At 40.9% G+C, this 27,499-nt stretch overlaps 4 protein-coding genes and 1 long non-coding RNA gene across 16 annotated transcripts in view; 3 read left to right on the forward strand and 2 right to left on the reverse strand.

The window, feature by feature from the left end:
- The window catches only part of znf385c (zinc finger protein 385C), a 130,350-nt gene extending 124,365 nt beyond the window's left edge, over positions 1-5,985 (forward strand). Inside the window, exon 10 of one of the 3 annotated variants that reach the window (XM_086185549.1) lies at positions 2,665-5,984. In XM_086185549.1, coding sequence (XP_086041675.1) covers positions 2,665-2,895 — 231 coding nt within the window. In that variant the 3' untranslated portion in view covers positions 2,896-5,984. Of the gene's footprint in view, positions 1-2,664 lie in introns of all 3 variants that reach the window. The other 2 variants (XM_086185548.1, XM_086185550.1) reach the window with 2 other exon arrangements.
- Positions 483-22,178, reverse strand: LOC147244954 (uncharacterized). 3 transcript variants are annotated; one of them, XR_015110131.1, is made up of 5 exons: positions 22,102-22,178; positions 21,964-22,013; positions 19,117-19,338; positions 4,153-4,420; positions 483-1,591 (listed from the first exon to the last, which is right to left on the reverse strand). It is a non-coding gene; the product is annotated as an uncharacterized LOC147244954 (long non-coding RNA). The 3 variants fall into 3 exon arrangements; XR_015110130.1 differs by lacking the exon at positions 483-1,591 and adding an exon at positions 2,866-3,876; XR_015110132.1 differs by lacking the exons at positions 483-1,591; positions 4,153-4,420 and adding an exon at positions 5,358-5,944.
- nkiras2 (NFKB inhibitor interacting Ras-like 2) lies at positions 9,555-13,314 on the reverse strand. 4 transcript variants are annotated; one of them, XM_086185559.1, is made up of 4 exons: positions 12,924-13,054; positions 12,484-12,602; positions 12,013-12,254; positions 9,555-11,319 (listed from the first exon to the last, which is right to left on the reverse strand). In XM_086185559.1, the coding sequence occupies exons 2-4, from the start codon at positions 12,575-12,577 to the stop codon at positions 11,077-11,079; spliced, it is 579 nt and encodes a 192-aa protein (XP_086041685.1). In that variant the 5' UTR covers positions 12,578-12,602; positions 12,924-13,054; the 3' UTR covers positions 9,555-11,076. The 4 variants fall into 4 exon arrangements, with proteins under 4 accessions (XP_086041685.1, XP_086041687.1, XP_086041686.1 ...); XM_086185561.1 differs by having other exon boundaries at positions 13,028-13,051; XM_086185560.1 differs by lacking the exon at positions 12,924-13,054 and adding an exon at positions 12,714-12,883.
- Positions 13,092-21,145, forward strand: dnajc7 (DnaJ (Hsp40) homolog, subfamily C, member 7). Of its 2 annotated transcripts, none has more exons than XM_086185551.1 (14): positions 13,092-13,201; positions 13,888-13,976; positions 14,057-14,181; positions 14,797-14,910; positions 16,369-16,443; positions 16,531-16,649; positions 16,771-16,924; positions 17,138-17,302; positions 18,261-18,352; positions 18,495-18,568; positions 18,957-19,103; positions 19,214-19,366; positions 19,942-20,004; positions 20,121-21,145. In XM_086185551.1, exons 1-14 carry the CDS (start codon positions 13,128-13,130, stop codon positions 20,156-20,158), a joined length of 1,482 nt encoding a protein of 493 aa, XP_086041677.1. In that variant the 5' UTR covers positions 13,092-13,127; the 3' UTR covers positions 20,159-21,145. The 2 variants fall into 2 exon arrangements, with proteins under 2 accessions (XP_086041677.1, XP_086041678.1); XM_086185552.1 differs by lacking the exon at positions 13,092-13,201 and adding an exon at positions 13,514-13,796.
- On the forward strand, positions 22,178-26,987 carry odad4 (outer dynein arm docking complex subunit 4). 4 transcript variants are annotated; one of them, XM_086185556.1, is made up of 11 exons: positions 22,178-22,419; positions 23,231-23,362; positions 23,556-23,631; positions 23,731-23,792; positions 24,004-24,148; positions 24,671-24,895; positions 24,972-25,179; positions 25,270-25,356; positions 25,488-25,684; positions 25,997-26,097; positions 26,195-26,987. In XM_086185556.1, exons 1-11 carry the CDS (start codon positions 22,294-22,296, stop codon positions 26,228-26,230), a joined length of 1,395 nt encoding a protein of 464 aa, XP_086041682.1. In that variant the 5' UTR covers positions 22,178-22,293; the 3' UTR covers positions 26,231-26,987. The 4 variants fall into 4 exon arrangements, with proteins under 4 accessions (XP_086041682.1, XP_086041679.1, XP_086041681.1 ...); XM_086185553.1 differs by having other exon boundaries at positions 22,179-22,419; positions 23,485-23,638; positions 26,195-26,983; XM_086185555.1 differs by having other exon boundaries at positions 22,180-22,419; positions 23,485-23,635; positions 26,195-26,981.
- The last annotated feature ends 512 nt before the right edge of the window (positions 26,988-27,499 follow it).

A 27,499-nucleotide genomic window follows, 5' to 3' on the forward strand; every position in this document is an offset into this window, starting at 1 on the left:
GCGAGAACCGCAGCTGGCTGAACTTTAGGCTTGGACATGGTCGGGGGACTGAGTGAAGATGAGGAAGAGATCATCTTTCTATTAGAGGGATATTTGTTGCTTCATGGTGGAATTATCAGTGCACGTGCATTAGGATCTCCATCGTCAGCACGAGCTTTGTGAAACTAGTCGTGTTTCCATCAGCACATTTATATAAACAATTTGAAATATCAAATTAGAATAAGCTGATGGAAATGGCAAAATTCAGCATAAAAACTCCCTCGGTTATTCTCAAAAGTTTTTATGCTCACTTGAGGGGGATTTTGTCCATTTTCGGAAAAAGAGTTTTGTGATAAGAGAGATGGAGGCCCTTTTCTAAATATTTACTGTACTGTGAACGGCTGTGGATGACAATTGAATTGAAACACAACTAGCAAAGCCAGTGGTACTCCAGCACCATAACAACCAGACTGAAAATAATTCACTTAACTGCGTTTATTCATACTAACACAGTCCAGGGTGTGAAAAAGCCCCACCAAACCTGCCTTTTGCTATGCCAAACATATATGGCCCAAATATTAATTTGTGGGTCTTCAGTGGCCCGTGCTACACCTTTCCACCAAGTGTTGTCGAAATCGGCCTTGAAATTTTCACTTAATCCTATCAGACAATAAAAAGCAACAACAAACGAACTTAACCAAGCACATAATCTCTTTGAGCTGTTGGCTTACCATGAAAAAGATGTTGTGTTGAGCAACAAACAGTCTATTTAGTTACTTTGGATTTAAACAGTGATAAAACAAAAAGACACATTTATATAAAGTCCTCTCAAATCTCTCCTGCAACAGAATACACAATACATTCATGCCTTGCAGGTACAATATTGCCAAGGACGCCTCAAGAAGGCAGAATCACAGAAGGGGTGAATTTATGAATGCTGAGCTAAGAAATTATTGGCGCCGTTGCTGTCTTCCTCTGCGAGGAAACAAACTACAAACAGTAATTTTATCAGAGGCACCTTCAAAGCCTACAAAGCTTTGTCGTGGTTTAAAAGGCTTTTGGCTTCTTAGTGTCCAGCAAGATCTGTTGATTATTCCACAAGGGTGTCATGGGTAACTATAGATTGCACAAAGCGCTCAAAGAAAAGCTGACAAGCATGCACACGACTGTCAAGCAGACCAGTAGTTTGAGCCCTTCTCAGGAGACTGGCTGGAAAATCAAAAGAAAGTTCCTGAAATCTTTTTTTTTTTCCCCAAAAAAAATGTTGCACTCTGCAAAACCGTACATGTGTAGCTGAAGTCTGAGCACTATTCACTCTTATCCAGCCTGTAACACTATTACAGCCAGTCAGTAAATCACACCTCCTTAGATTATATGTCCTTTTTTATGAGAGAGCTTTCAAGTAAATGCATGCCTTTTAACACTTGTCCAGCCGGCGTAGGAATGTCAGCGCGGCGGTCCATAGCTTGTATGTGTGTCTGATGAGTGTTCACGCAGCAGAGCTATCAGGAATCCGGTTCTGTCTGGTATGAACCTCTCATGCCTCCGCGGACGATGTATTCCAGCAGTGTGTTGAAACAAGGGCCATGAATTTGGGGAACATGTTTTCCTGCTAAATATGGGAGGAAAAATCAGGATGAAAACATTGAAATATGAGCTCATTTGCATTGAACCCCACAACTGCCCCCCACCCCCCCATCCCACTACCTTCACATGCCATATGCTCTTTGTGTGCGTGTTGCGGGAGTATCTGAGCATGTGCGTGTAAAATCAGCGCAGTTGTTGTGATGCAACGGAAGGCAGTTAAATCTTTGCTTATCACCTGGATTCAATTTGTAATCTCCAACTAATATCAATCTAGTAATCCAATAGTTTTTGACAATTTATGAACCTTGAACCTTCATGTTGTCCTCTGGTCAAATTTGACGCCTTTTTTTAAAAATTAAAAAGAAAAAAATGAGGTCAAGTTTCATATAAATGAGATATTTTCAGCCTGAATTCCGAAGTTCATTAAAATGGTGTAACACTGAATTTGGTGATTATTCATGCTTTGTAAACCGTCAAATCATGATGAGTCATTTTTGACCAGGGGGGACAAGTATAGTCGACATGAAGACAACACAACAGTGAAAAAAAGAAAAGAAACCATAACAACTCGTTTCATCTTTATTTCCCTGCAGAGTATTCTAACTAGATTAATATCTTCGTACAATATTATATCCATTAAATGATATGGTTTAAGATTAAATGTTTTTATATTATCAAGACACCAATACCTATAATATTTACTATTAGAAACATAAAACTTGGGAATTATAAAATGTGCTGGAGCTTGTGCCAGACTGTTTTCAGGGTGTCCAGAAGTCAATTTATTGCCATTCCTACTGCAACACTACAAAGAATTCAAATACGGACATATACGCACTGAAATATGATCTCATAAACACACCCCCAACACCATCACACACTGCCGGATATATGCAGTGCTGCCTGTATTTTAATGCAAGCACACACTCACACCACTGGCATATATCATGCTGTGTGTGAAGGCGGTTCATGTCCATGTGTCAGTGTGTATGTGTCCATATTTCACCGCTCTCACTCTAACCACGGTCCCATACAGTAAACATGGCCTTACTGTGTTCTTTATTCACTTCTCACCGTTGCCCCTCCTGTCTTCTCCAGACCAAACTGGCCTTGCAGAAGCAGCTGACCAAGAGCTTGACAACTGGCTTCCTGCCCAGCCACCTCACCCCGCCAACTCTGTGCACAGTGGCAACTAACCCACTGGCTCTGCGCCACCCAGTGGGCACCACCACGTTCATACAGACCCCCTTCCTGGGCCCGGCACTGTTTCGGCCTGCTCCCGGCCCACTGCGGGCCACACATACCCCCATCATCTTCTCCCCCTATTAAAGACTTGGCTCATTTCCCCTTTGAGCTCCCTCTCTCCTCCCCCATCCCTTTATCAAACCCTCCTCTAGTGTGACCCACAAGACAAAGGCCACACGCAAACTATGCAGTCTGCCTGACTTAAGATGGAAAGAGTGCACAAGTCATGACACTCGGTCGGCCACGAGGCCTCAGAGGTGTTCCTATATCGTAAAGGCCAAGATCCCCCATCATGCCTTCTTTCTGCTCCTCTTCTCATGACCTAAGGAGCAGGACAGGCCTCCAGACAGTGACTGGTAAACAGAGGCCGCTTTTATAGCCATTTCATGGGTCAGTATCGTTTGGATTTATGTGTAATTTATTAGAGAACAAATATAGACAAGTCTAGATGTATGTTTAGTGTGGTTGCCACAAAATAAGGTCCCTTTACTTGATGCTCTTTTAAAACATTTTTAACTTATTGGTCTGGGAGGGTTTTATGAAAACTGGGGTGATCATATACGATAGATATAGAATAGGTCATTGAAGCAGCTGGACCCGATTATCAAACTGGACAAGCACTCTTTTTCAGCTTTCAAAGGACAGATGTGAGTCCTCATTGTGAGCCGGATGTGGAGCTCTATCTAAACATTCTATGTCCATTAGTTCAACACCCCATTTGCACCATTTTGCACCTCAAGCCCCAAATTCTGTTTCCACAAGCTCCTTTAACAATCCCCTCTTTCTTTTCTCCTCTCCTCCACCCCGCTGTCATCACCTCACTGCTGCCCTTGATGCTCTCTAACCTTATCCTCGCTATGAGATGATGAGGAGTGGCGGGGGGAAAAAAACCTCCCTCCAACACACACACACTCACACAAACATGCGCACAGCATCCACTCACCATCATCATAAAAAAATAAGAAAACCCACAGAGAATAACTTGAAGACTTGTTGGGAGTAAAGTTTCGGATGACAAGTGGGTGCTGCTCAAGTCCCAACTTGATTGACATCTTGTTGCGGCATCTGCATACACAACGTGGGAGGGAACAAAGCACAGTGCCATGGCAACCACATTAAAAGCACCTTAAAACTGATTTACTTACAAAAGCAATGACATTTGTGTTGATATTCATTTTTTTAATTATTTTTTTTAATGTTTTTTTTTTTGGAGGGAAAAAAACAATCAGGTGAGAATGATCACAATATCTAAGACAAATCTCACATTTAAAGCAATACATTCAATATGTTTATGTTGTGTTTTCAGTGTCAGTGGCTTTATCTATTCTATACTGTACACACCTGTAATGTTATTATGGACTCCAACACAACCAAGGGCCAACTCTGAGTTGTCAGCGTGGAGGAGTCACTGGAAGTGATGGCTTGTCCTGACAGAGCTGCCCTTGATGTTTGATGCTCACGGTCAGTCTCCACATTGTTTGTGACTCTGGGCTGAGCAGTTCCATTTATAGCCGCTCTCCCACGGTTGGGAAGGGGTACTTCAGCGCCGTATGACATTGCTGTTTTCACTTATTAGTGAAGCAGGAGGAGAACTCTTGTACGACTTACACTGAGCAAAAAAAAAAAAAAAAAAAATTGCTACGTTGGAGATAAGAAGTCACAAGTGCAACATCAGCTGTCATATTCACCCCCCACCCCCACCCCACGTGTGCTGTGTCACCCACCCGAGCGGGATTATCTACTGACGTTCAACCCTCTCTCCTACAAAACAGACTGTCGGCAAGGTCTCATGACGACTTGGGGCGCACATGTCATCCTTCCTTCAACACCAAATCATGTTCTCTTAAATACAGTAATGGAGGAAAAACCCTATGCATCTTTCATTGTGCAATATGTATAGTTGTTTGTGATGCAGCAGTGCCATCTGTCGTGAAAACCCTGTAATAGCGAGTACTAGTGCTTCTATAAATTCTGTTTAAGGACCCCCTCCCCCCCAAACAACCCCCTTAGTCTTTCTGGAAGAAAGACCCCCAACCTCCACCACCCCAGTCGCACAACTCAGTGAACCAACCAGCCTTTAATCTTCACTGTTTGTTTGTTTCTATTGCTCAGTGGGAACTCTGACCTAAAGAACTGAAACTTTCTTAAAAATAAAGAATCTAGAGAAGGCAAATTATATGTAGAAATCATAGAGTAACTATAGAACTTTTATCAGATTTGCTATTGTTATCTGTATCAGAAGCTATCATAGATGAGAGTAGGTTATGTTATTGTAGGCTCTGTACGGCATACAGGGAAAGGAAACATGTTTTTTTTTCTCTCATTTGTTTATCTACATGATGTTACCCTTTTTTAAGTACAAGAGAAAATATTTAAAGCAATTTTTTTTGAGTGATCTTTTATTTCCTTGTTGATGGTGACTGAATTAATAATATAATTCAAGGCCTTTTTTTATTTTAAAGAAAATATCCTAAAGTCACATTAACCAGGCCTTCTCAGGGGTGACAGGTTGAGCAAATGCTGACATGACCATCCATTCAGGGTATCCCTCCATAGCTCTAGAGAGCAGGAAACACTGTACGCATGGACGGATTCAAATAAATAAAAAAAATAATAAAACAGTGCTGTACCATAGTGAGGATAAGGGATGGATTTTGGAAAATAAAGCTTTTAGAACTTGGTAAAAAGGTTTTATTTTTATTTTAAATCAAGTAAATGTGTGTGTGTGTGTGTGTGTGTGTGTGTGTGTGTGTGTGTGTGTGTGTGTGCATGTGTCTATGGGCAAAAAAATGAAAGTAACCCAGAAGTTGAGTCGGATCAGTGAGAAATAGCAATATGTCTGTGGGCGTGTAACAAAAAGAAAACGACACGAATGCTCACTTTCAAAAAGATGCACAAAATTACTCTCGGTACAACATTTCAAACTACCATTTATTAATCAGGCTGTCAAAGCTGGTGCAGATCCGGTCTGGAAATAAGCAGCTTTGATAGAAATCACGGTGATCCTGAGGATGCAGGTGCAGGTCTGTATGTGCACGACTCCTTCACAGCGTCTGTTCACGCAGCTACTAATTTTTCAGCCATTTTAAGAAACAACATGTGACAGCAGGAGTGTTGTTAAGCTCGTACACAACTGTGGGGAAAAAAAAAATGTGTGTGAGCAACTGTGGTACACACAGAGGAGTAATAAAATAAAATACACCAGTGGCTGATTTGTTTAATCTGCTTTATCTCCAGAGTCCAGCAGGAAGATTTGCTACTAAATACAGAGTCTTCCTGGATTGTGGAGCTGGACCGCTGTTAGCCAACCTGATCCGGTTGTGTGGAGCTCCCTGTCAAACTAACTTTGACACAGTTAAACTGAGAAGAGGATTATCTGTCCCCTCTACTCCTAAGTGGGATGAGATGTGCTTTTATCATACTGAACAATCATGTATTTAGCTCAGTGGGCTCTGTCTTAATTTTCCAGTCGTCTTGTTAATTTGTAGCCAAACCCTGAGATTATATCTTGATGATGTTCTCGGCAACCTTGTGCCAGCGAATCCTTCAATGAAACCGCAGATAAGCACAACATCAAGTGCCAATCAAAGCAAAGCTGTTGGATCTGCAGCCCCAAAGCCAGCGATATGGCAGAAGGACATGATGCCCTTGCAAGCTGTGACACCGGAGTATCCGCCATATTGATCAATTATCTTATCTTAATACACTCCGTGAGTGATGGCTCGCCGCAGCTCCATCAGTCCAGAGTTCCCCCATATAAAAACAGATTCGGCACACAAATGTGAGCCTCTCTGAACTGAATAATCGATGTGCCACAGTTTATTAACCTAAACAGCATAAAAGATGTGAAGATAATACACTAATTAGCAAGTTGTGTATTTGTTTAAGTTGTGTAAATCAGATAAGAGCCATCCTTACAATTGATAAATATAAAAGTGCATATTACTCAGAAATTGTTATACTCACGACAAAATAAGACAACAAAAATGTATATTTATTAAATGGGATTGGCTTTTTATTGTTGGAAATGAACTCCTCCCCTGACTACAAGATACTTCAATTTATTTAAGATTACTGACTAGGTAAATCTAACTCCTAAATTGACTGTATGTCATTGTGTGAAATGCAGGTATTCATTGTTTAATAGTATGACTTATTATGTTTTTGGTATTTACCAGAGGTAGTTCATCTTTTGCATATTACTTGAGAATGTTAAATACATTCTATTATGTCATGAATTACACAATCACCCTCAATACTGCAAATTTGCACTTGGGGTCAAAAAGGCGAACACAGTTGTTGCTGAGAGGAATAAATCCATTTATTCTTCAGCTTCCACCTTATTTAATCCTTTATTGAGTTTGATAGGTATCTCTATTGATTGGTGGAGAGCCATGTGTCAACATGCCTGTCTGGATGATGTTGAATGTACCAAACATGCTCAGTGAATGCACAAACACAGTGCTGTTTAACACGCACTGTAAGCAACAACTGCGATCCAATTTCTGCACGCTTCAGATGGCCTTAAGCTCGACTTATCCCAGATGAAATCACTCGCTGCTCCCAGGACAAATGATCTGTCTCAGACGCTTGTGGGCAGCTAGCATGACAGCTAACATTTGACATAACTGATGGCTTCAGGGTAGCTGATATTTCCAGTTCAGTCTGATTTCTCAGGGAGTAAAGGTGGTGCTGTCATTAAAAGTGTGTGTGTGTGTGTGTGTTCACTGCTGCGTGGAATTGTTTTGTTAATCTGACACTTCATGATGGCTGAGCCGTGACTATAATACAGCAGCTTCCAGCTTTGAGATCTATTTCCTCTTAAAATGTTCTCTACTTGCCGGATTCCCCGGGAGACCTGCGGTGACGAGACACACTAATGCAACTGTAAAAGAGTATTACTGGTAGCAGCAGAGGGGCATCGCCTTGTTGCCCTGAGACTGACAAGCAAGTGGAGTTTTCTCTTCTGTCGGCGTAGTCCAAAGAAAGGAGGAGGTTAATAAATCACACAGGCGAGTGACATATCGATCTCTAAGTCTGCCTCAGTCAGTGAGAATTTCTCATCTTGTTGGGTGAATCTTCTGTTTTCCACCAGCTGCGGGAGTCATTACACAGATTGGCTTTGATAGAACATATTGACAATTTACAGAATTCTCTTCCTCGCCGTTTGAATTCAGAGGCATGAAATTAACATGGCTGTGTGTTTTCAGTCCACTGTGATACAATGGTGAAGTAACATCACCTGCATTACTTCTACTCATTACAAAAAAATCATGATTGAAATGAGATGGTACATGATAGCGCCCTCTGGGGAAACTGGGTCATTTCATAGATGTTCCACTTGAGGTTTTCTCATTATCATGCATTAACCTCTATAGTCAATTTGGCATATGTGGAAGTTGCAGATGGTTTTCACCGCCTGAACATGTTTGACCTTGTCTGAATGCCATCAATTCACCAGGACCCCTGCACTGGTTCTCATTTTCACATACATACTAAATTTTTGACATAAATAGCTTTTTGAGACCAAAATAGAGGATGTTATGCCCTTCTAGAGCAAAACAAATGCACATCAGTGCATTAGTTAGTTAGGATTAGATCATATTGATACTGCCTGTGGATAAGCTTATACTACTACCACTGCTATAGTTTGGTGCAAAAAAAAAGAAGAAGAAGACATTGAAAGTGTTGGTAAAATAAGAACACCTAAGAAGATTTGCCCTTTCAGTCACAACAGGCAAACAGAATATAAACAGTTATGTCGCATGTAGTCACCCGGCACCCTAAATTTAAGGCCTGTCATTATAAGAATGAGAATTCTTAAGATATTTTTAATCTTTTAGGTACAGATTATCTGCTCTAACAGTGTCTAGGGCTCCAGAGGAATACTACAAATAGATACTAAATTCCACTCACTTAAATAACATTCCGTGATGTCCTCCATATCATCGTGGATGCCTGAACACAACGATTAAGTGATGCATGACTGCGCTGAAGACACATTGTGTTTTAGCTCAATTTCAGATGTGTTGAGATACATCGCAGTGTTGCAGTTCTTGTCTACGACCACTGGAGGGGAGGAAAGGGTTGTTTTTACATTTACCGAACAGCCTCAGTGTAAAGCTGATACCAATGTGTTGTTAGTTAAAGGGATTATTACTAATAGAAACATACAATTCATATCTCAATTCAAAAATAGTATTTTTAGTGTAGTAACTAACACTAATGAAAAAAATGTCATCCTGTGTGCAACAGCTTGTCTTTTTTAGCACCACAAATTGAACTGTTTTGCGTTGAAAAGGAGACACACTCCTAATCTCATTTTATATTTCTATACAAAATGACAAAAATTTGTATTCTCTTCTACAGAGGTCTAGCAACCATGTTAGTCGATGTAAATGTTGGATTTTAATCAGCTTTCTTTCATATAATGTGGACATTTCATTAATAATTCACCCTTGTTGTCTAATATACAACCAGGATGGACGGACAGTTGTGTCCAGTGATGAAAATATGAAGTATGTTTATCGGTCTTCCGTTGCAACTGTCAAATCAAAGCACTTCCTCAGAGACTGGTGTTGCCACAGAGTTACAGTCTAATGCAGAGATCCAAAACAAACTTCCCTTAAAATCAAACTCAGACAAGACGCTTCAGAGCCTCCAGGGGCAACTGCTTTCATGAGAATATCCACAGTTTTACTGGAAGACATGTGATATCTTATGACAAATGAAAAACAGTAGAGGTTGTTTACTCTCACGTGTTGCACTGATATACGTGACGTTTTCTCTAATTACGCTCCAGTTTAACTCAACCACCGCTTCAGTCCACAGACAACTCACCAGTCCCTCCTCAGCTGGCCACAACTCAGAGGTAAGAACTTTTGGGAAGCTGTTATTCAACGACAGAAGGGCCAATTCTGGTCAGGCACAGAAACAGATCTTTTAATTTGTTTACAAAACATGCAAACAAATATCAAGTGAGCGCATTTCAATAACAGATACACTAACAGTCAATCTTAACAAAAAAGTTTGAATATTCAATATCAATACATTTCCCATTTTCATTGAATTGTACATACTTGACCTCCCTGAATAAAACCATACAATCCAATGATGTGTCTGTGTACATGGGTTTTATTTACTAGCTCAGCACCAACTTCAACAGTAGCCTTGCAACTGACTGTCACATGCTGTTAATGATTAAACACTTTATACTGTGCTCTGTCTCATGTGCAACAGAAAGTAGCAACACTTGCCGAGAATGCTTTTCATCTGAACATCTTTCAGCTCCAAAGGCCTGCACACAAGGCCATTTGTGGTAAGGAATGTCAACAATTCACTCAACAACATCCGACAGTGATGCAGTGTAACAAATCTCCACAGCCGCCAACTGCATATGTATTGTACATCAAGAACGTAACAGGTGAGACATCCTGTTATGTCTCTGCCGACATGTGAAATTCAGCATTTGCGTGAAGCAAAAATCAGGTAACTTTTGTTGTGATTGTTGATTCGGTCTTAGTGGCGCGTACATTGAAGGTTAATGGCCCACAAGTCTGTGCTTGGTCCAAAGTTTCCGTCATAAAATTGTCATGTGATCAAAATATAGTTTCTCAGTAGACTGACATGATTTGCTGCTTCATCAGTTCAAGACCCTCACGGCATGAGTCTAGAGATTAGTGCTGATAAGCAGTAGTGGAAAATAAGGGCATAATAACTCCTTGATTATTGCCTTTGCGCAAGACATATATGCTTATGAGCACCAGGGGCAGTGAGACAGAAGCCAGAAGCAGGAGCACGTTAGGTCTGCAGCGTATGTTTCCATGATAAGCTCAGCTGAAAAGTTTTCTCGTTGAAAGTAGCACAGAAAGCTCCAAATTGACCCTGAAGTTAACCTGCTAATCCTGCTTCCTAGTCCAGACCCCAGGTTTGCCACTTTAGTTCCTGAATTAGTAGTGTGGCCCATTATCACTAAAATATGATGTGGTTATAATAGCTGAAATGATACCACAAAAAAAAAAATTAAAAAAGAATACGACATAAAACAGCTTGAAATTCTTCAGTAAATATATAATCAAAGCCTCACTAGGAATGCTGTATCGCTACAAACAGGGCCCTCTGTAAATAAATACCATCAGTCTGCCCTTTCATGACATCATTTGCACATTCTCAAAGTCAACTCTCAGTCCTTAATCATTTTTTGCAAAACATAATTCCCTTTATCACGGCTCCTCTCCCTGTCAAACATGAAGGGTGTCGGATCATTCAGCTGTCTGTCAAGCCACTGCCCTTATTCTTATTACGGCTAAGAGGAAAAGTGGACTTGCTCTGCGGCTGGGTCATTTTACTGGCCAGGTAGACGAAGGGTTCGATGAGTGTGTGCCGGTCCACCACTGACAGCTCCCACAGACGCACCTTCTCATTCTTGGCCCAGTTCTGGGCCATGTTAGCATCCACCCTCCTCTCATCCTGCTTGTCCAGCTTGTTACCCAACACAACAATGGTCACCTGTGGATCAGGATCATTAGGTTAGTCAGCGAAATATTTTGCACTGATGCACTTAAATATATTAGCCAAAGAATTAGTAATGGCAACAGCTATATTCACAATTAAGAGAACTGAGGAAATGGTTTAAATGAATCATTTATGGATCGCACACACTGATGCCTAGGGAAGATCATTAAATATTTATGAAGTTGAATTACTCTGTTTGAATTCTAGAAACCAGTGTTGGGCCTGAAAAATCTAACGCTTTAGGTCATCAATTTGTAAAAAAAATCTGTTTCTCCGGTTTGAGAACACAAGTCTAGTGAGCAACCCTCAAGACTACAACACTGACAAGCAAGTTAATGAAGTATGTTTTGTAGTGATGGGCAGATTGACACAGCGGGACTGATGTTCTTTGTGCTCTATTTTTTCAATTTGTTTGTCTCAAAACAGCCCAGACATACTTTGCTGACCCACATGACTATGTGAAAATAACAGTAACCAAAAGAGTCTCTTTTCTGAACATTGTTATGAGGAAGCTTACATAATTTATATATATCTATATCTACAGTATATATATATATATATATATATATATATATATCTTAATGAGACAAGTGTGTGTACCAACATAAATGTTGACATTCATCTCCCTCTAATAACACAGCTATAGTCAAGAAGCTTTCCAAATTCATACATTCATTCAGTGCTCACCTCCTTCTTGTCTCTGTGACGGTCGATGTCCTTCTTAAGGGCTTCCATCCGCTTAAAAGACTCTTTGCTATCGATACTGTAGACGAGCACAAAACCGTCGGCAAAACTGTAGTAATGTCGAGGAAACTCCATCCCATCCCGGAGTCCACGGGTATCATAGAAGCGCACCTGCTCTCGTGTGCCACGGTCGGTTTCTATGGAACCGATGTAAATATCCTCCAGGGTCTCCATGGGCTCGGACCCTAACAGTTGATGTATTGAGTCAGGCATGCATTTTGAGATGTGATGGAAAGGTATGTGTAATTAGGAAACTGTAACAGCATTTTAAGCATAAACATATCAAATATTTCCCCACAAATCCAGGTCTAAAAAGACAGTCTTGTATTTGCGTTGTTTGTTTTTTTTTAAGTGTTGTGATTTTATATTCATGCAGCTGTCAACTATGTAATATCAGTGTAACAGTAGAAATACCTGCAACATGATTGGCATAGAGTAACTGCTCCAAAACAGCTGTTTTCCCAACTGCAGCCTGGCCACACACCACCACTTTACAGCTTTTGCCCATGATTGTCACCCTCAGGTCAGAAAATCTGCACATTTGAAAAGACAACGTATTAAGATGGACAATTACTGAACTTGCAACAAATTTTGTACAGCAATGCTAGTGCATAGCGTTGTACGTGGGTTAGATAGACGTTTACCTGGGGGTTACGTTGCGACTCCATATTTATGGTTAAAACTTATACGCAAGCAAGAAAATATAAAAAAAAGCTATACGTGACATCAATCGTAATCAGCTATCAGAGAACGAAATGTTAACTACTTAACTCTCCAGATATGCGACATTAAAATTAGCTTAGCATTAGCTTTCGGGGAGATACAAAGTCACAATATAATACCAAACCGCTTACCGTGCGAAACAGCTAACCTCTATGTAAATTGTATATTCAAGATCATATGCGCTGGTTTTGTTTGACAGAAGCCAGACATGTATTGGGTAACATAATATTCTTACTTCCAAGCTAGCCGCTTGACTTACCAACAGCACTACTTCCTGTTTACACTCTACGTAACGACTGCAGTATGTGGCTCCGCCCCTCTTTCTCCACTGCAAAATGGCGATGGAGCACTGCGATGCTGTGAACATGGACCCTGACATGGAAATGCTCAGTGACGAAGAACTAGAAAGGTACCAGAAATGAAGCTTATGATGACAACACCTGAAATACAGCCGCAACAAAGTCGTGTGCTCATGCGTGAATCTGCCAGACACAGTCTTGCTCATTTTGCTCTCACACTTATGGAAGCTAACTAGTGCACCAGCCCTGCTAAGATATATTTGGCCGGTTAGCGTTTAGCATGGGTGTCCTCCTCTAGCGAGCTCCTGTGCCTGTCATCTTGACAGTCCACAGGTTTCTGTCATTGTATGAAAGTTTAGCATGTTAGGGTTACTGATTTATAATGATTGTGTTATTTCCAGTTGTTGCCTGATAATCACCATTATGACACCGTGGTGATGAAGCTTTACGTTCAAATATGACAAGCTTCCAAAAAAGTAATGGCAGTTGCCCACAGCATGGTGTCATATGTTCCTGGCTCAGCTTTCCCTGGCTGCTTCAATAAATAGCTATGTGTTTGATTGGTATAGACACTTCTGTCCGGCTGATTTGGCTTTCTATGTTTAGCTCTCTACTCACTGTCACTCACAATCCTCGACAGACATTCATTTCTATGAATGTGAAGTTCGACTCGCAATTATGAGATCAGCATTATACTTTCAAAAGGTGATTTGTCACCTCAAATGTGTACAAACCCAGCCAATCGGAAGTACCCAAGAGCACTTGAATTTACCTGTTTTTTTTGTCTCTGTCACAGGGAAGCGGAGGGCTTCAAAGAGCAAGGCAATGCTTTTTATATCAAGAAGGATTATGCAGAAGCATACAACTATTACACCAAGGCCATTGGTAATTATTTCTTATTATAATTTTCTCTCTTTGGATTCTGTCTGTCTTAAATGGATAACAGTAACTTTTTATGTTTGCAGACATGTGTCCAAAGAATGCCAGTTACTATGGAAACCGAGCCGCCACACTAATGATGTTGTGTCGGTATAGAGAGGCATTAGAGGATTGCCAACAAGCAGTTCGACTAGATAACTCTTTTATGAAGGTATGATGTGTTTGTCATTGTAGAGTAGGTACACTCCGTTGTACAATTGTCTTTGATGAAAATGTTTTCTAATTTGTGAATACTTCTGTTAATGTTCCTATATTAACTGTAATGCTGTGGACAAGCCTTAGAGGCCTGAGTGAGTAGATATCCGCAGCTTTAATAATAATAATAATTACAGAAGTAAAAACAAAGATGAGGTTATCACAAGGATTAATTGTTCTTAAAACAAACTTGAAAACTTTATGAAAGACTAATTTTCACAGCAAGACTTTATTTACTTAATTAATCTAACACTTTGAAATTGAGCCTTGTACTAGTTTGAATCCACTGCGCCTTGATTAATTACCTATTTTTTGATCTGCAGGAATAAGTAGTTTTATGCTAGTACATGTTGCTGTGATCGTAGCTTGCTGCTACATAAGATTCAGCACCTGAAGTTCAAGTACCCTAACAGGCAAATCACACAAAGAAGAAGTAAAGTCAATACTTAGTTAGTTTTTGATTCCCAGGGCCCAACTGAGTTAACAAGGACATTCATGTAATAAAAATTGTGGATGGGACTCAAGGGATGTTATCGCTTCCATGTGTTTACTGCATGTCTTCCAATCACAGGGCCATTTGCGAGAGGGTAAGTGCCACTTGTCCCTTGGAAATGCTATGGCTGCCAGCCGGTGTTTCCAGAGGGTTCTAGAGCTGGAGTCTGACAACAGCCAAGCCCTGCAGGAGGTGAGTTTGTCTCATGATCTGAACTTGTATTTGATAACATGAAACAGACCCTGTTCAGGCCTGGCAGTAACGTGCAGTAGTGGATCCTGTCACTTGTGGCTATCTCGAAGTGCGATCATATGTGACTTCCTTTCTCTATATGCAAGTAAAGGCTTGTATCACATCTGTTTGCAAAGATGTGTTTGTTTGTTTTTTTTGATGGTAGGAGGCTAAAATGCTCGTCTGGGCTTGACTACAAAGCAAAAAAAACAAATTAGAACACTGAAGACAGGTCACGTCCTTCGTGTTTCAGGACAAATCGAATCTACAGGACTTCAAAAATGTTCTAGGATTGAGGAATAATCATAACAATAATAATAATCATAGTAATAATAAAAATAATAATATGCTGGTACTGGCATGTTAAACAGTTTGTGTTTCCATTTTAACAAGAGAAAACTGGTGATTGGATGACTTTCAGTATGGCACAGATCACATTTGTGTTTACACTACGAAAGGAATGTGACCTCCTGTGGTCCAAAACTACCTCTGTATGCTTCTTTGGTGTGTTCACACTTGGTCTCTGAATGATCCACCTGTGACCAGATCACCCTGGAGGCATGTTTAGTACCGTGTGTGTGTGAACCGAGTGACTCGGGCAGCTGAGGGATCCTGGTGTTCATTTACAAAAAAAATATATACAACATCAGCATAGGAACCTGGCATTATGCAGTTGTTCAGTCATGACTATACAACACATATTACTGACACTTAGCATTCATGTCACTTGCATGATTGTACAACAGGACAAACTCTAAGTTTCCTCTGTCACGTTAAGGGCAACTGTTTTCAGGACAAACTGATGTTCCCATTTCCTGCACTGAGGTCATTGTGAGCTCAAATCAGGACTCAAGAAGGGACCTTCGCTTTAGGGCACAGGAATATTTTAAAGGCCTCATAATACATAAGAGGCAAAGTAGTTTAGTAGTAATAGTGTATATATACTGTATATGTATATATCCCTCCTCTGGGGGGTTCTAGGCCCTTACCCTCAACTAGGTGCTGGTAAGACGGGATAAAAGTAGCGGTTATTTTACAAATTACCTGATTAAAACTTAAGTAATGAGACTGATAAATGTCGATTAGCCAAAGCTATGAATGTAATGTAGGCATAGGAAGTCAGCACTTGCCTGCCCAATGCACTTGTGTACAAATGAAAAATACAAGTCAAAGTAGATGTCACACTCATGTTCCTGTTGCCTGAAAGGATTTGGTTTAGCTTGTTCAAATGAATTATAAAAGTTGGACGTCGAGGAGGATTTTTACTGCTGTTAAATATTGAGCAGGCTAGTTTATTGTTACAGTGTGATTGATTAGATTTTACAAGTGTAAACTGTGACATAAAACAACACATCGACCGTTAAGCGGTGGCAGGGGATCTTTTACAGTTTCAGTGAATAGTGTTTATTGCTTTTTCAGCTGAAGAATGCAGAATCCATCCTTGAATATGAGCGAATGGCAGAGATCGGATTTGAGAAGAGGGACTTCAGGATGGTAAGCTAGCCGCTGGTTCCATTCGTATGGGCACTGAGATATCAAGCAGCAGAGATGGGAAATACGCTGTGGTTTTCTTGTCTCTAGGTTGTTTTCTGCATGGACCGAGCTCTGGAGTCTGCCTTGGCCTGTCACAGGTTCAAGATACTGAAAGCAGAGTGCTTAGCCCTGCTGGGACGCTACCCAGAGGCTCAGTCTGTTGCCAGGTAAGGCAGCGTTTTGATAGATGCTCCCTATTCTGTATCATAATCTTTTAAGTTAAACATGACACAAAATGCCAGCGTTATGTTTGTTTGCTCATGGTTTTAAATATTTTGTTCCATTCAGTGATATTCTGCGAATGGACTCCACTAATGCGGATGCACTGTACGTGCGTGGTCTCTGTCTGTACTATGAGGACTGCATTGACAAGGCGGTCCAGTTCTTTGTCCAGGCTCTGCGTATGGCTCCTGATCACGACAAAGCCCGGCTTGCATGTAGAGTCAGTATCACAGTGAAAGACTGTTTAATAATTAAACTGTTCTTTTGTAACAATTTCTGTAAAAACAGCCATGGCATATCTATCTTCATATGAACTGTTTAATTACCAAAGAAGATGCAGCATTTGAACTGTGACTGACTTTGCTGCTAAAGTAGCTCAGAGTGGCTTTTAAAGATGCTATATATACATATATATATATATATTGTTTCTTAGAATGCCAAAGCACTAAAAGCCAAGAAGGAGGAGGGAAACAAGTCCTTCAAGGAGGGAAACTATGAGGCGGCCTATGAACTGTACTCGGAGGCATTAACAATAGACCCAAACAACATCAAGACTAATGCCAAGCTGTACTGTAATAGGGCCACGGTTGGATCCAAGGTAAGCAGCATGCATGGGAACGATAACGCTGGTTGCATTAATATCTGGCAAGTTATGGATGCGTAATGCCTAAACATGGGGCATAAAAACCATTTGAGTATCTGTGAAATTAAACGTGGGAAGACCAGCGTCTGCCTCACTCCACACACATAATCAGGTACAAGCCAATCAGAGGCAGAGTAGGGCTGCTATGGGTCTTCTGGGGATATGCACTCAGTAAGCACTTTGTCCAGTTCCTTCTTGGTCAGAAAGAGGCCCTTTAGCCCCAAATATGTTGCCTAACTTGCTTAAATATTGACAAATGGTTGAAACAATCTCACCCCACACCATGGCAGCAGAAACATTCCAGACTGGCAAACACCATTTGCTTCCAGTGCTATGTCTGACAGAGCCAGCAACAACGGAAGAGGTACTGACCAAGCAACTAGTGGTGTTAGTTCCATCTGAAGGGGTACACAGCTGAAGCAGGTTGAATTTTTCAGGGGTTTGGGTGTTAGGAACCACACCTCCAGGTGATCAGCAGTAGAATGAAACATAGCAGAGGCTAATGTGTTCCTCTGAAGTGCTGGAAAGGGATATTGGACTTAATAGCTCAGCAAAGTTGCACAGTTGACCTCAATCTTTGTCGTTGTCATTCACAATTAGGATTCAAGTAGGCACACAGATTAGAAATCAGTCACACATAAACTTAACAGTACAGAATTTTATTTTCTCCGTGGTGGTGTGCCAACGCCATCACCAGAGTTAAACGTGCATGCTAATGAGCCTGGCTCTTTAGTGGTTGGTCTGTGAGTATGTTAAGCACCCTGTAGGCCTGGGTTTGAGACCAGTATGGGGTGACTGTCCCCTACCTCTGCTACACTTTACCATGGTATACTTTTCTTTGTTGTGCAACAGAAGTAGGCCGATACACCTTTCCTCTATATTTCACTGCATGGTTGCACCTTTTCTCTCACAGCTGAGGAAACTAGAACAGGCCATTGAAGACTGCACGAAGGCCATCAAACTGGATGAGACCTATATCAAGGCGTATTTACGGAGAGCGCAGTGGTAGGTGCAGAATTTATCAAGACAAGAGTTTATGTTGCATTAAGTTCGTTCTTATCATCTGCACTTATGTTCCATTGTTCAAAGTAGGTAAAGAAACAATGAACACTTGCATACTAATGCATAAATGCTTATGATGTTGCAGCTACATGGACACAGAACAGTATGAAGAGGCAGTTCGTGACTATGAGAAAGTTTACCAGACAGAGAAGACAAAAGGTGAGAAACCTGCTTTGCGTACACCCAACTCCACCCAACTCCACAGCGCGTGGAACAGTGCAACTGTTTTCTGACTTTTAAGGAAAAATGGCCAGATAGCTAGCAGATGCAGTTAGCCACTTGAAACTGTAACAGAAAAAGAAGCAGCTTATTACAAAAATATTTGGTGCCTATCCAAACAACTTGAAATACTCACAACTGCGATTTAAAAAAAAAAAGAAAAAAAAAAAAGACATGCATTGATGAAAAAAGTGAAGAATACAAACAACCAGAGATTCCTTCTTGCTGGCAGTGTAGCCCCACATCACAAACTCTTTAGTTGTATTTCCAATCCGTCGCTTTCCACTGCTTAATGATATTGCGTCTTAACTTCTGTTTTATCCCTCAGAACACAAACACCTCCTAAAAAATGCTCAGCTGGAGTTAAAGAAAAGCAAGCGAAAAGATTATTACAAAGTGCTCGGGGTGGACAAGAACGCCACAGAGGATGAGATTAAGAAAGCATATCGTAAACGGGCCCTTTTACATCACCCAGGTGCTTGACTCACCACAATTTATACATCTTCCAACTTGATGTTGTTTTCACATCCAAATGGCTCAAGTGCATCCGTGTGGGTTTTTTTTTCTTTCTCTCCCTCCTTTTAGACCGTCACAGTGGAGCCACACCAGAGGTGCAGAAGGAAGAGGAGAAGAAGTTCAAGGAAGTGGGTGAAGCCTTCAGCGTGCTTTCAGACCCGAAGAAGAAGTCTCGCTACGACAGCGGTCAGGATCTGGAGGATGACGGCATGAACATGGGAGGTTAGTCCACAGGCTTGTGAACCGATGTCGAACGCAACAGAGTGACGCAGCTATGATGTATTTCTGTTTGCCAATGCAGAATTAAGCATCGTCAAGGGTTCCTTCAAACCAAAGCCAAAAGGAATCTTCACATTGGATTTCAGCCTGTTGTATAAAATAAGCTCCATGGCAAACCAAATGAGATTCTAAGTTTAGTTGAGCAAGATTAACTTTTCTTTTTTTTTTTCTGAAGTGTAAATGCAATTGTTGGAAGTGGAAAGTTTTGTGCATCTTTTAACCCTGCTTCATTATGATATTTAATATCCAAGATGACTTCAGTCGTCTCGTTTAGCCACTTGTTAGCAACCGCCATTTTTTTAAGACACATAAAATTCACAAATATGGCGTCTATTGACACGTTTTATGCCGTAGAAAACCCATTCAAAAAAGCCTGTTGTCTTTGAGACGAGGGAACCAAGTGTTCAACATTGCTGTGTATATGCCGCTCTGTAACCTGCCTTTATGTGTCTTTGTCTTTTTTCCTGATGAGAAGTCTCTAGACAGTTGTTAAGGGTTCTGATATTTGTCTCCATCAGATTTTGATGCCAACAATATTTTCAAAGCATTCTTTGGAGGCCCCGGAGGTTTTAGTTTTGAAGGTAATGTTTGTCCTCTGTATGTCGTAAAAGCAACAGGAAATGTGTTGTTATCATTTGGAATAACCTTCACATTTAGAGAAAATGATGTCAGTGATTGACATGTGCTCTCATTTCAGCATCTGGACCAGGAAATTTCTTCTTCCAGTTTGGGTAATTGGAGGATTCATCTACGTTAACAGTTACCACATCAGGACTTTTCAACAATGTCAACCCCCCAACCCTGCCCCAGTCCCAACATCTGTATTTACTGACTGATTGCAAGTCAGGTTATTGTCTATGCCATTGACTGAATGAATGCAAACCAACAACCACATGCAGCAAATATTTAACGCCCATATTGTAAGGACACCTGGATGGCCCAGACTAAGTTGATAAAAAGCGTTACTGGTTTTCTTCTCTCAGAATGAAAAAAACTTGAAAGTCAGTAATGGCTAGCAACACTGGTCCAAACATTCTTGTATTTTGGAGGTAGGAGAGATTGTGCAGCTATTGTATTACGTTTTTAGGGATCCGTACAGGAAGTGGCGTCCTGGTGAAACTCATGCGAAGCTGTCGCCTGGCTCGTCTCAACTCACTGCTGAAACTCTCTGCATGAAATTTAGTGACTTGCTGAATGATTTCTGAAGAAAATCAGTGAGCAAGCAACAGCCCTCCAATGTTTTTTGAAGAATCTGTCATAAAGACAGTTGGCTGCTACAAATTCACACTGAAACTGCCTCCCTGTCACAAACCAACGGATCACCTGTGTGTGTTTTTTGAATTCACGACAGCCGGAGCCTAGCAGTATCGAAGCACATTAGAAAGATGGCAGCGGAGACAGCTGTGTTGGCTATGTTGCCAGCAAAACTCCCCTCCCCTCTTGTTGTCATAGGGTTTTTTTTGTTTTGTTTTGTTTTGTTTGATGTTGCCATTCACAGATTGCTGCATTGCACATTTTACTGGAATGTAAAGTGTTGACTTGTGCTGACATTTTTTTTCATACTTTGTTATGTATATTTATTGTAAATTTTGCTGTCTAGGAACGTCATTGTAAGACGAGGACGCGCTTCTGTTAATGTTTAGAAGAGACACCAAGTAATGGCATATTTTTAAACACAAAAGGAAGAAAAGTTGCTTTTTGCTCGGTCTGCATGGAATATTGCACAGAAGCACATGATGCTCTTTGAGTCCCTTGACAGTGACGTAAGTTTTATTTAACTCAACGCCACAAATCGGCACATGGTTAGAACGACTATGACTGGGTTTGCTGTTATCCAAGAGAAACAGGCAGCGTGTGATCGTGGAATCAAGGCTGCTCATTTACTTCCTCATGTGTGTCGGTGCATTTCATGGAAGCAAGGAAGGCGTCCTCAACTTCGCTCGTTGTTTTTTGCCCTTACGGTGAAACCTTCCTGTCTTTATCTTGCCATGTCAATAAAGTTGGCCTCCCTGGGGTTTCCCCGAAAACTGTTTTGTTTTTTTTGTCTTTTGTATTGGCAGATTAATATCAGGTTAGTATTGTTATCAGTGTGTTATTTATCTGGAATTTTCAGGCGTCAAATTTCTTGAATGTTGAGTGAAGCGCTTGTAACTGCACTGCTGGCATAGAACGTTTCTGTGACAGTGAAACATTTTTAAACTTAGTTGAAAGTTGTTGCAGCACTTTTTGTTAGACAGATTCACTTCAAAATGAAGCTATTTTGACCACTGTAGAATTGATGAGAAGAAACAGCTGTCAAAAATCCCTCGAAAATACTGCGTTAAAGACACCAAGACTGTGAGGATCACCATAGACCAGTGGTTTTCAAAGTCTCCCATCATGGCCCTCTAAGCAAAGCTTACACTACAGTCTATCCTTAGTGAATTGACACATTTCTGACCCTGGAAAATGGGGGGAAAATTGTTTAAAAAGAAAGTAGGCTGAAATTGCTGTACTACTAAATGACATTGAATAACGTTATCCTGTTGATAAATAATTACCTTTCCCCTGCAGTCACCGAGTCCCCCTGGGGAGTTCAGCTGGAGAACCTCTGAAAAATTCATGTTGGGATTATGACATTGAGAGATTTAGATTCAGAGACCACATCTGTAAGGGTCTGGAAAAGCTTGAAAATGTACCTTGAAGTGCTTGGATTTGCCTCGAGAAAAGGGTGAGGGAACTCCAATGTGTATCAGATGTGTTGAACGGAAGAGGGCGCGCTTTTGTGTTGGTGCGGTTGCTAGGATACAAGTTGGCAGGGGACGCTGGATGGATGGATAATTGTCTGCTACTGCTAACTAGCATTTTCCTGGAAAATAAGTTGTCCAAAAATGTCAGAGACAGTAACAGACCACGAAGGCCAAAAGCCAAAGGGCGTATTCTCTACTCTGGTGGCCGACGGAGACTGGTTGTTCCAGAAAGGCGAGTATAAGAAGTCCATAGACAGCTACACGACGGTGAGTCCTCGATATGCAACAGTACAGCACATATACGAGTCCTGGGGCGTTGCTCTCTGGCTGTAAGACTAAATTGAGCACTATAAGTTTCATGTTATGGACTTTTTGTGTAAGAACCTTTCATGAACGAGGCCGACTGTCTGTTCAAACAAAAGCTTGTCAAAAACCTGTCCTCAAACTCCATCACAAGGTAAAAGTCCTGGATATGAACTCTTACTGAAGTAAAAGCATACAAGCAGCTTGAATCAGTCAACAGAAGCACAGGTTTGGTTCCCCTGATTGATGACTTCATAAATGTGATATCATTAGATGATGTAATAGATTATGTTTTATACAGTTTTACCCATCAAATTAATCTGCGGGTTCATGAAATGATGTTAAAAACCACAGTCAGAGGAGCATTTATTTTTCCCTCTCATTCTTTTTCTCTCATTTATTTTTGGTGAGATATGGATCATTTAGATAGTTGTTGAAATGAAACGAGATTAAGGAATCGACACCTGACATGGTCACGCACTGATCTCTGGAAGATGCTGTTATTTAACAACGTATTACAATTCAAAAGCTGATAACATGATTGAAAAAAAGTAACAAAATTAATGTCCAGTATTTTCCTTTAAAATGTAGTGCAGTGGAAGTAGAAAGTAGCAGAAATGGAAATACTCAAGTAAAGTCTCTCAAAGTACCTTCAGCAAAGTATGACTCATTTTACTATTTCCCACTAATGACCTCATGAAGATTCGGAACAGCAGCACATAATTCACGGTGGTCACTGGAATTTGAAGATGACGTGCGACTTTTCTTCCTTTAGGCACTGACTCTCAAGCCTGATGACAAGAACTGCTTTGTGGGTCGGTCCAAGTGTTATTTGAGGATGGGACAGTGTGACAATGCACTAAGAGATGCTGAGGCCTCACTGAAAGAAGACAAGTCATTTTTTGAGGTGAAAGTCAGCCAAAGAGATGTTTATGATTTCCACTGTCTGTAAAGAAATTGCTGTCTGCGTGCATAATGACAGCATTTGGGAGAATTTGTGAAAATGGAAACCTGTAATGTATTTTTAAGGGACTCTACCAGAAGGCAGAGGCTTTATACTACATGGGAGAATTTGAATTTGCGCTGGTGTTTTATCATAGAGGACAAAAACTGCGGCCTCAAATCCAGGAGTTCAGACTGGGTATCCAGAAAGCACAGGAGGCCATAGAAAACTCCGTTGGTAGTATGTTTTTAATTGTGTTTCATGATTTATATTATAGTTCAGTCTTGACATATAAAAATCTAAAATATGTATTCTTTCTTGGCATTCTTCAGGTCCTTCCTCTGTAAAGCTAGAGATCAAGGGAGACCTGTCATTCCTCCAAAAAGATGAGGAGGTGAGTGTTTATGAGGTTAAATCACCCAGCGTTTAAGGACAAATCTGTCAGGTGGAGCCGGCCCGCGTCCAACAAGCAATTCTACTGAAAACCAATATGAGACAGGATCAGTTTTCTAACCTGTTGATTACATTTGGCACCTACATGAGTCTCAGCCTTGTCTTCCCCTCTCACTCTCGGTATTTGCCTCTTGATTGACTGACCGGTAAAGAGAGTGCTCCCGGTGACGGCTATTCAACATCTGACGAGAGCCAAAAAACACCTAAAGAGCCCTAAAAGTGAGAAGACAACCAAACAGCTGCTGGGAGAGTTTTACAATGATAAGAAATATCTGGAAAAACTGCTGAAAGATGAAGGTAGAGTGTGTTTTCTTCATTTAGCCCTTTAACATTTTCTTTGGTTCCTTTCTTTTGTCCTCTCATGACTATGGTTTTGATTCTCTATATCGCTTGTTTTTGTGTATGTATCTTAATCTACCCTCAATGAAAAAAACACAAAAAAAAATCATTAAAAATATCAATTTCCCGGTATGGATTTTGCTTTGTTTTTTGTTTGCAAAATGAACAAATGCAAAAACCTTTTGACATCACAGAAATATGCTTCAACTACCCGCATATATGTGGTTCAGTTGGAAATACCTCTTTTGATTAACATTGATTCAGTTTTGTACATGTTTTTGTTCTATAAAACCACTCAGTAAGTAACCCATCATCAATTCCATTTTTCATGTGTAAACAGACAGTCCAGAGAAAATCTGTTTATGAAAATATTCCTCAGAGGAAAGAGAGTCATAGGAATTTAGTGGTAACATCTGTATGAAGGCTGTTATAATTCTGCTTTGTTTTCACTTATTGAACCTGATGTATGATGATCTGCAGATTTGGTTAAAGGGAAGACAAAAAAAGGAGAGCGAGTGCAGGATGTCATTCGGAGCTCCCTCACGTACCTTGACACTTGCACTGAGTTCTGGAACCGGGAGAAACCGATCCGTTCTCAGGAAAAGCGCCCAAAATCCATACCCAAAAAATGCAGCAAGCCCCGCCAGTGTGCACCCTCTGAACCCGCGCAGTTTTTGATGAAGAAGCTGGGAGAAGTTAATGCAGGTAAAGTACGCGCTCCTCTGAAGGTGCTTTTTCTCTTTAGTCAAAAGAATTCGTGTCGTACGCTTTCTGTTTTTAGCGTTGACGTCTGGAAATGCCAAACTTAGTCTCAAGAAGGCTGAAGAAGTCATGAGGAAAGTGCAAGGTTGGACGGAGAAAGAGGTGCCTAATAAAAAAGAGGTTGTGGGAAGCCTGCACAGTTGCATGGGAAATGCTTTGATCGACCTGGGAGATACAGACAAAGCACTTGACCACCATCAGAAAGACTTGGAGTTGGCTGAACAATGGTGAGAACCTGAGAGAAATAAAGAGGAAGAGGAGTGATTGTATAAAGAAGTGCGAGCGTTTGAAGGTTGAGTCATCTTTCATGTCTGCAGCAAACTCCCTGATGCAATGTCCAGGGCTCTGGATAACATCGGCCGAGTTTATGCCATCACTGGACAGTTCACACAGGCGATTGAGTTGTAAGTTAATTAACTGTTAATCTTGTGTGTGTACGTATATCTTATCAGGTCAGATGTCTTCGCCCAATACCAAAGTGTGCTGATAGAAGATAAGTTTCATGGTAAAATTCTATTTTCTTCTCTGAACTAAGCTGGGAAAAGAAGATCCCCTTGGTCCACGGAGGTTTGGAGAAGACCTGGTTGTTTCATGAGATCGGCTGGTGTTACCTGGAGCTTAATCGCTACGAAGAAGCCCGAGACTTCGGCATCCGTTCAGCTGCTGCAGCTAACGAAGCTAAAGATGAGAAGTGGCTGATAAACACCAACGTTTTGGTGGCACAGTCAGAGTGTAGGTGGTCCTTTTAATACTTACATTTTTCTACTGTTAAGATGCACTGATTTATCAGCCGTATGTCTTGAAGGCCTACCAAGACCTATCACAAATAATAGTCACTGATGGCTGCAATAATTTGTGTATTAACAACAAAAATAAAATGCACACACAAAAAAACCTCCAATAGTATCACCCAAATTATTTTAAACATCAGTATTGTCCCACAATATAAGAGTACAGTAGGTACATCCCTAACTACTATAATGTTGTGATACTGCTGTTATTTTACTGATTTTTAACAGTGAATTTCTTGCATTTTCATCTCAGTGAAACTCGGAAACTTTGAATCGTGTGTATCACATTTCGAGAGAGCTCTGACTCACGCCAAGCAGCAAGAGGACGACTCCGCCACGGCTGCAATTGAGAAGGTTTCCTCTCTGTCGTCACAGCGATTCCACTTCTTCGTTCTGTTAGAAAATGTTTCTGATTGCTGACATTTCTCCCTTTTAAAAAAAAAAATTTCAGGCTCTTGAGGAAACAAAGCAGCGCCTGTCACAATGAGGACGTCTACAGCTCCAACTAAAAGTGGCGTGGAACTTCAGAAGGAAAAGTAGAGGACAAAACAAGAGAGTTGCTACATCACAACAAGCCCCTTAAATTGTATCTCCCTCAGATGGGTCTCTAAGATATTTGAGTTTTCAATCAAACTGAAGCAATAAAACATGACCTGAACCTGACATGAAGTAACATGCCACACCTGAGTAGTTTTTCCCATTTTCTTATCCATAAAAAAAATTTCCAAAATCCTGTTCAACAAATATCCACAGAATGCTGTACATTAATGTTCCATCCATCGTCATCTTCCGCTTATTCCTACACATTAAGGGTCGTGGGGGGGCTGGAGCCTGTCCCAGCATCAACGGGCGAGAGGCGGGGTTCACCCTGGACAGGTCGCCAGTCCATCGCAGGGCCAACATAGAGAGACGAACAACCATTCACACTCCCATTCATACCTACGGTCAATATAGAGTATCAATCAGCCTCGTCCCCAATTGCATGTTTTTGGATGGTGGGAAGAAGCCGGAGTACCAGAGAGAACCCACGCAGGCACGGGGAGAACATGCAAACTCCACACAGAAAGATCCCGAGCCGAGACTCCAACCCGGAACCTTCTTGCTGTGAGGCCACAGTGCTGACCACTGCACCACCGTGCAGCTGCTGTACATTAATGTTTTTATCAAAATGTAAGGTAACACACTTGTGTTTTACCAAAAAGTCAGAATTGCCATAAGTGCGACTGTATGGAATAAAAGAAGAAAATCTGAACATTATTCTGTGAACACACGCAGGAGCCGGCAGGGGCTGGGATTTGTCAACACTGAAAGTTTGAAGTTTGCGGCACCTGCTGCTGTGATTGAGTCTTGAGGTGGTTCAGGCCCACTGAATCACATGAATTGTAGTTTTTAATGTTATGTTGCACACAACCACTAATTAAAAATACTGTTATGCACACCATTTTAATTACATATATTTATATTAAGGACCTGCAGTGTTCCATAATCAAGTAGAGACTAAATAAATACTGTAAATAAAGAGAGAAAAATATTCCATTTATTTTCCCCAATGTTGCTTTTGTGGCAGTGGGATACAGAACTGCAGCTGTAAGGGGTTTCAGTGGGATGTAGTGTCTCATAGTACAGGGTACTGTGTTTTGTACCCGCAATGCATCCTGTGTGTTTGTGTGTGTGTGTGTGTGTGTGTTGAATTTTTACATAATATAGATAAAAAAAGAGCCATCCATGAGTAACCCATCATTATCCTACTATCTAA

Source organism: Aulostomus chinensis, chromosome 18 (genome assembly GCF_037954235.1).
Source record: "Aulostomus chinensis isolate RoL2024-O1b breed Wild chromosome 18, RoL_Achi_v1.0, whole genome shotgun sequence".
Taxonomy (NCBI): Eukaryota; Metazoa; Chordata; class Actinopteri; order Syngnathiformes; family Aulostomidae; genus Aulostomus; species Aulostomus chinensis.

What these genes read in the sequence shown, in the direction of transcription:
- nkiras2 (XM_086185559.1), bottom strand. Translation starts at nt 12,577, where the DNA reads ATGGGCAAAAGCTGTAAAGTGGTGGTGTGTGGCCAGGCTGCAGTTGGG. An exon ending in CTATGCCAATCATGTTGCAG is followed by an intron (nt 12,255 to 12,483) that starts GTATTTCTACTG and finishes ATCAACTGTTAG; the next exon opens with GGTCCGAGCCCATGGAGACC. An exon ending in GTCACAGAGACAAGAAGGAG is followed by an intron (nt 11,320 to 12,012) that starts GTGAGCACTGAA and finishes CCTGATCCACAG; the next exon opens with GTGACCATTGTTGTGTTGGG.
- dnajc7 (XM_086185551.1), top strand. Translation starts at nt 13,128, where the DNA reads ATGGCGATGGAGCACTGCGATGCTGTGAACATGGACCCTGACATGGAA. An exon ending in CTATTACACCAAGGCCATTG is followed by an intron (nt 13,977 to 14,056) that starts GTAATTATTTCT and finishes TTATGTTTGCAG; the next exon opens with ACATGTGTCCAAAGAATGCC. An exon ending in CCAGACAGAGAAGACAAAAG is followed by an intron (nt 18,569 to 18,956) that starts GTGAGAAACCTG and finishes TTTATCCCTCAG; the next exon opens with AACACAAACACCTCCTAAAA.
- odad4 (XM_086185553.1), top strand. Translation starts at nt 22,294, where the DNA reads ATGTCAGAGACAGTAACAGACCACGAAGGCCAAAAGCCAAAGGGCGTA. An exon ending in GCTGGGAGAAGTTAATGCAG is followed by an intron (nt 24,896 to 24,971) that starts GTAAAGTACGCG and finishes TTCTGTTTTTAG; the next exon opens with CGTTGACGTCTGGAAATGCC. An exon ending in CCACGGCTGCAATTGAGAAG is followed by an intron (nt 26,098 to 26,194) that starts GTTTCCTCTCTG and finishes AAAAAATTTCAG; the next exon opens with GCTCTTGAGGAAACAAAGCA.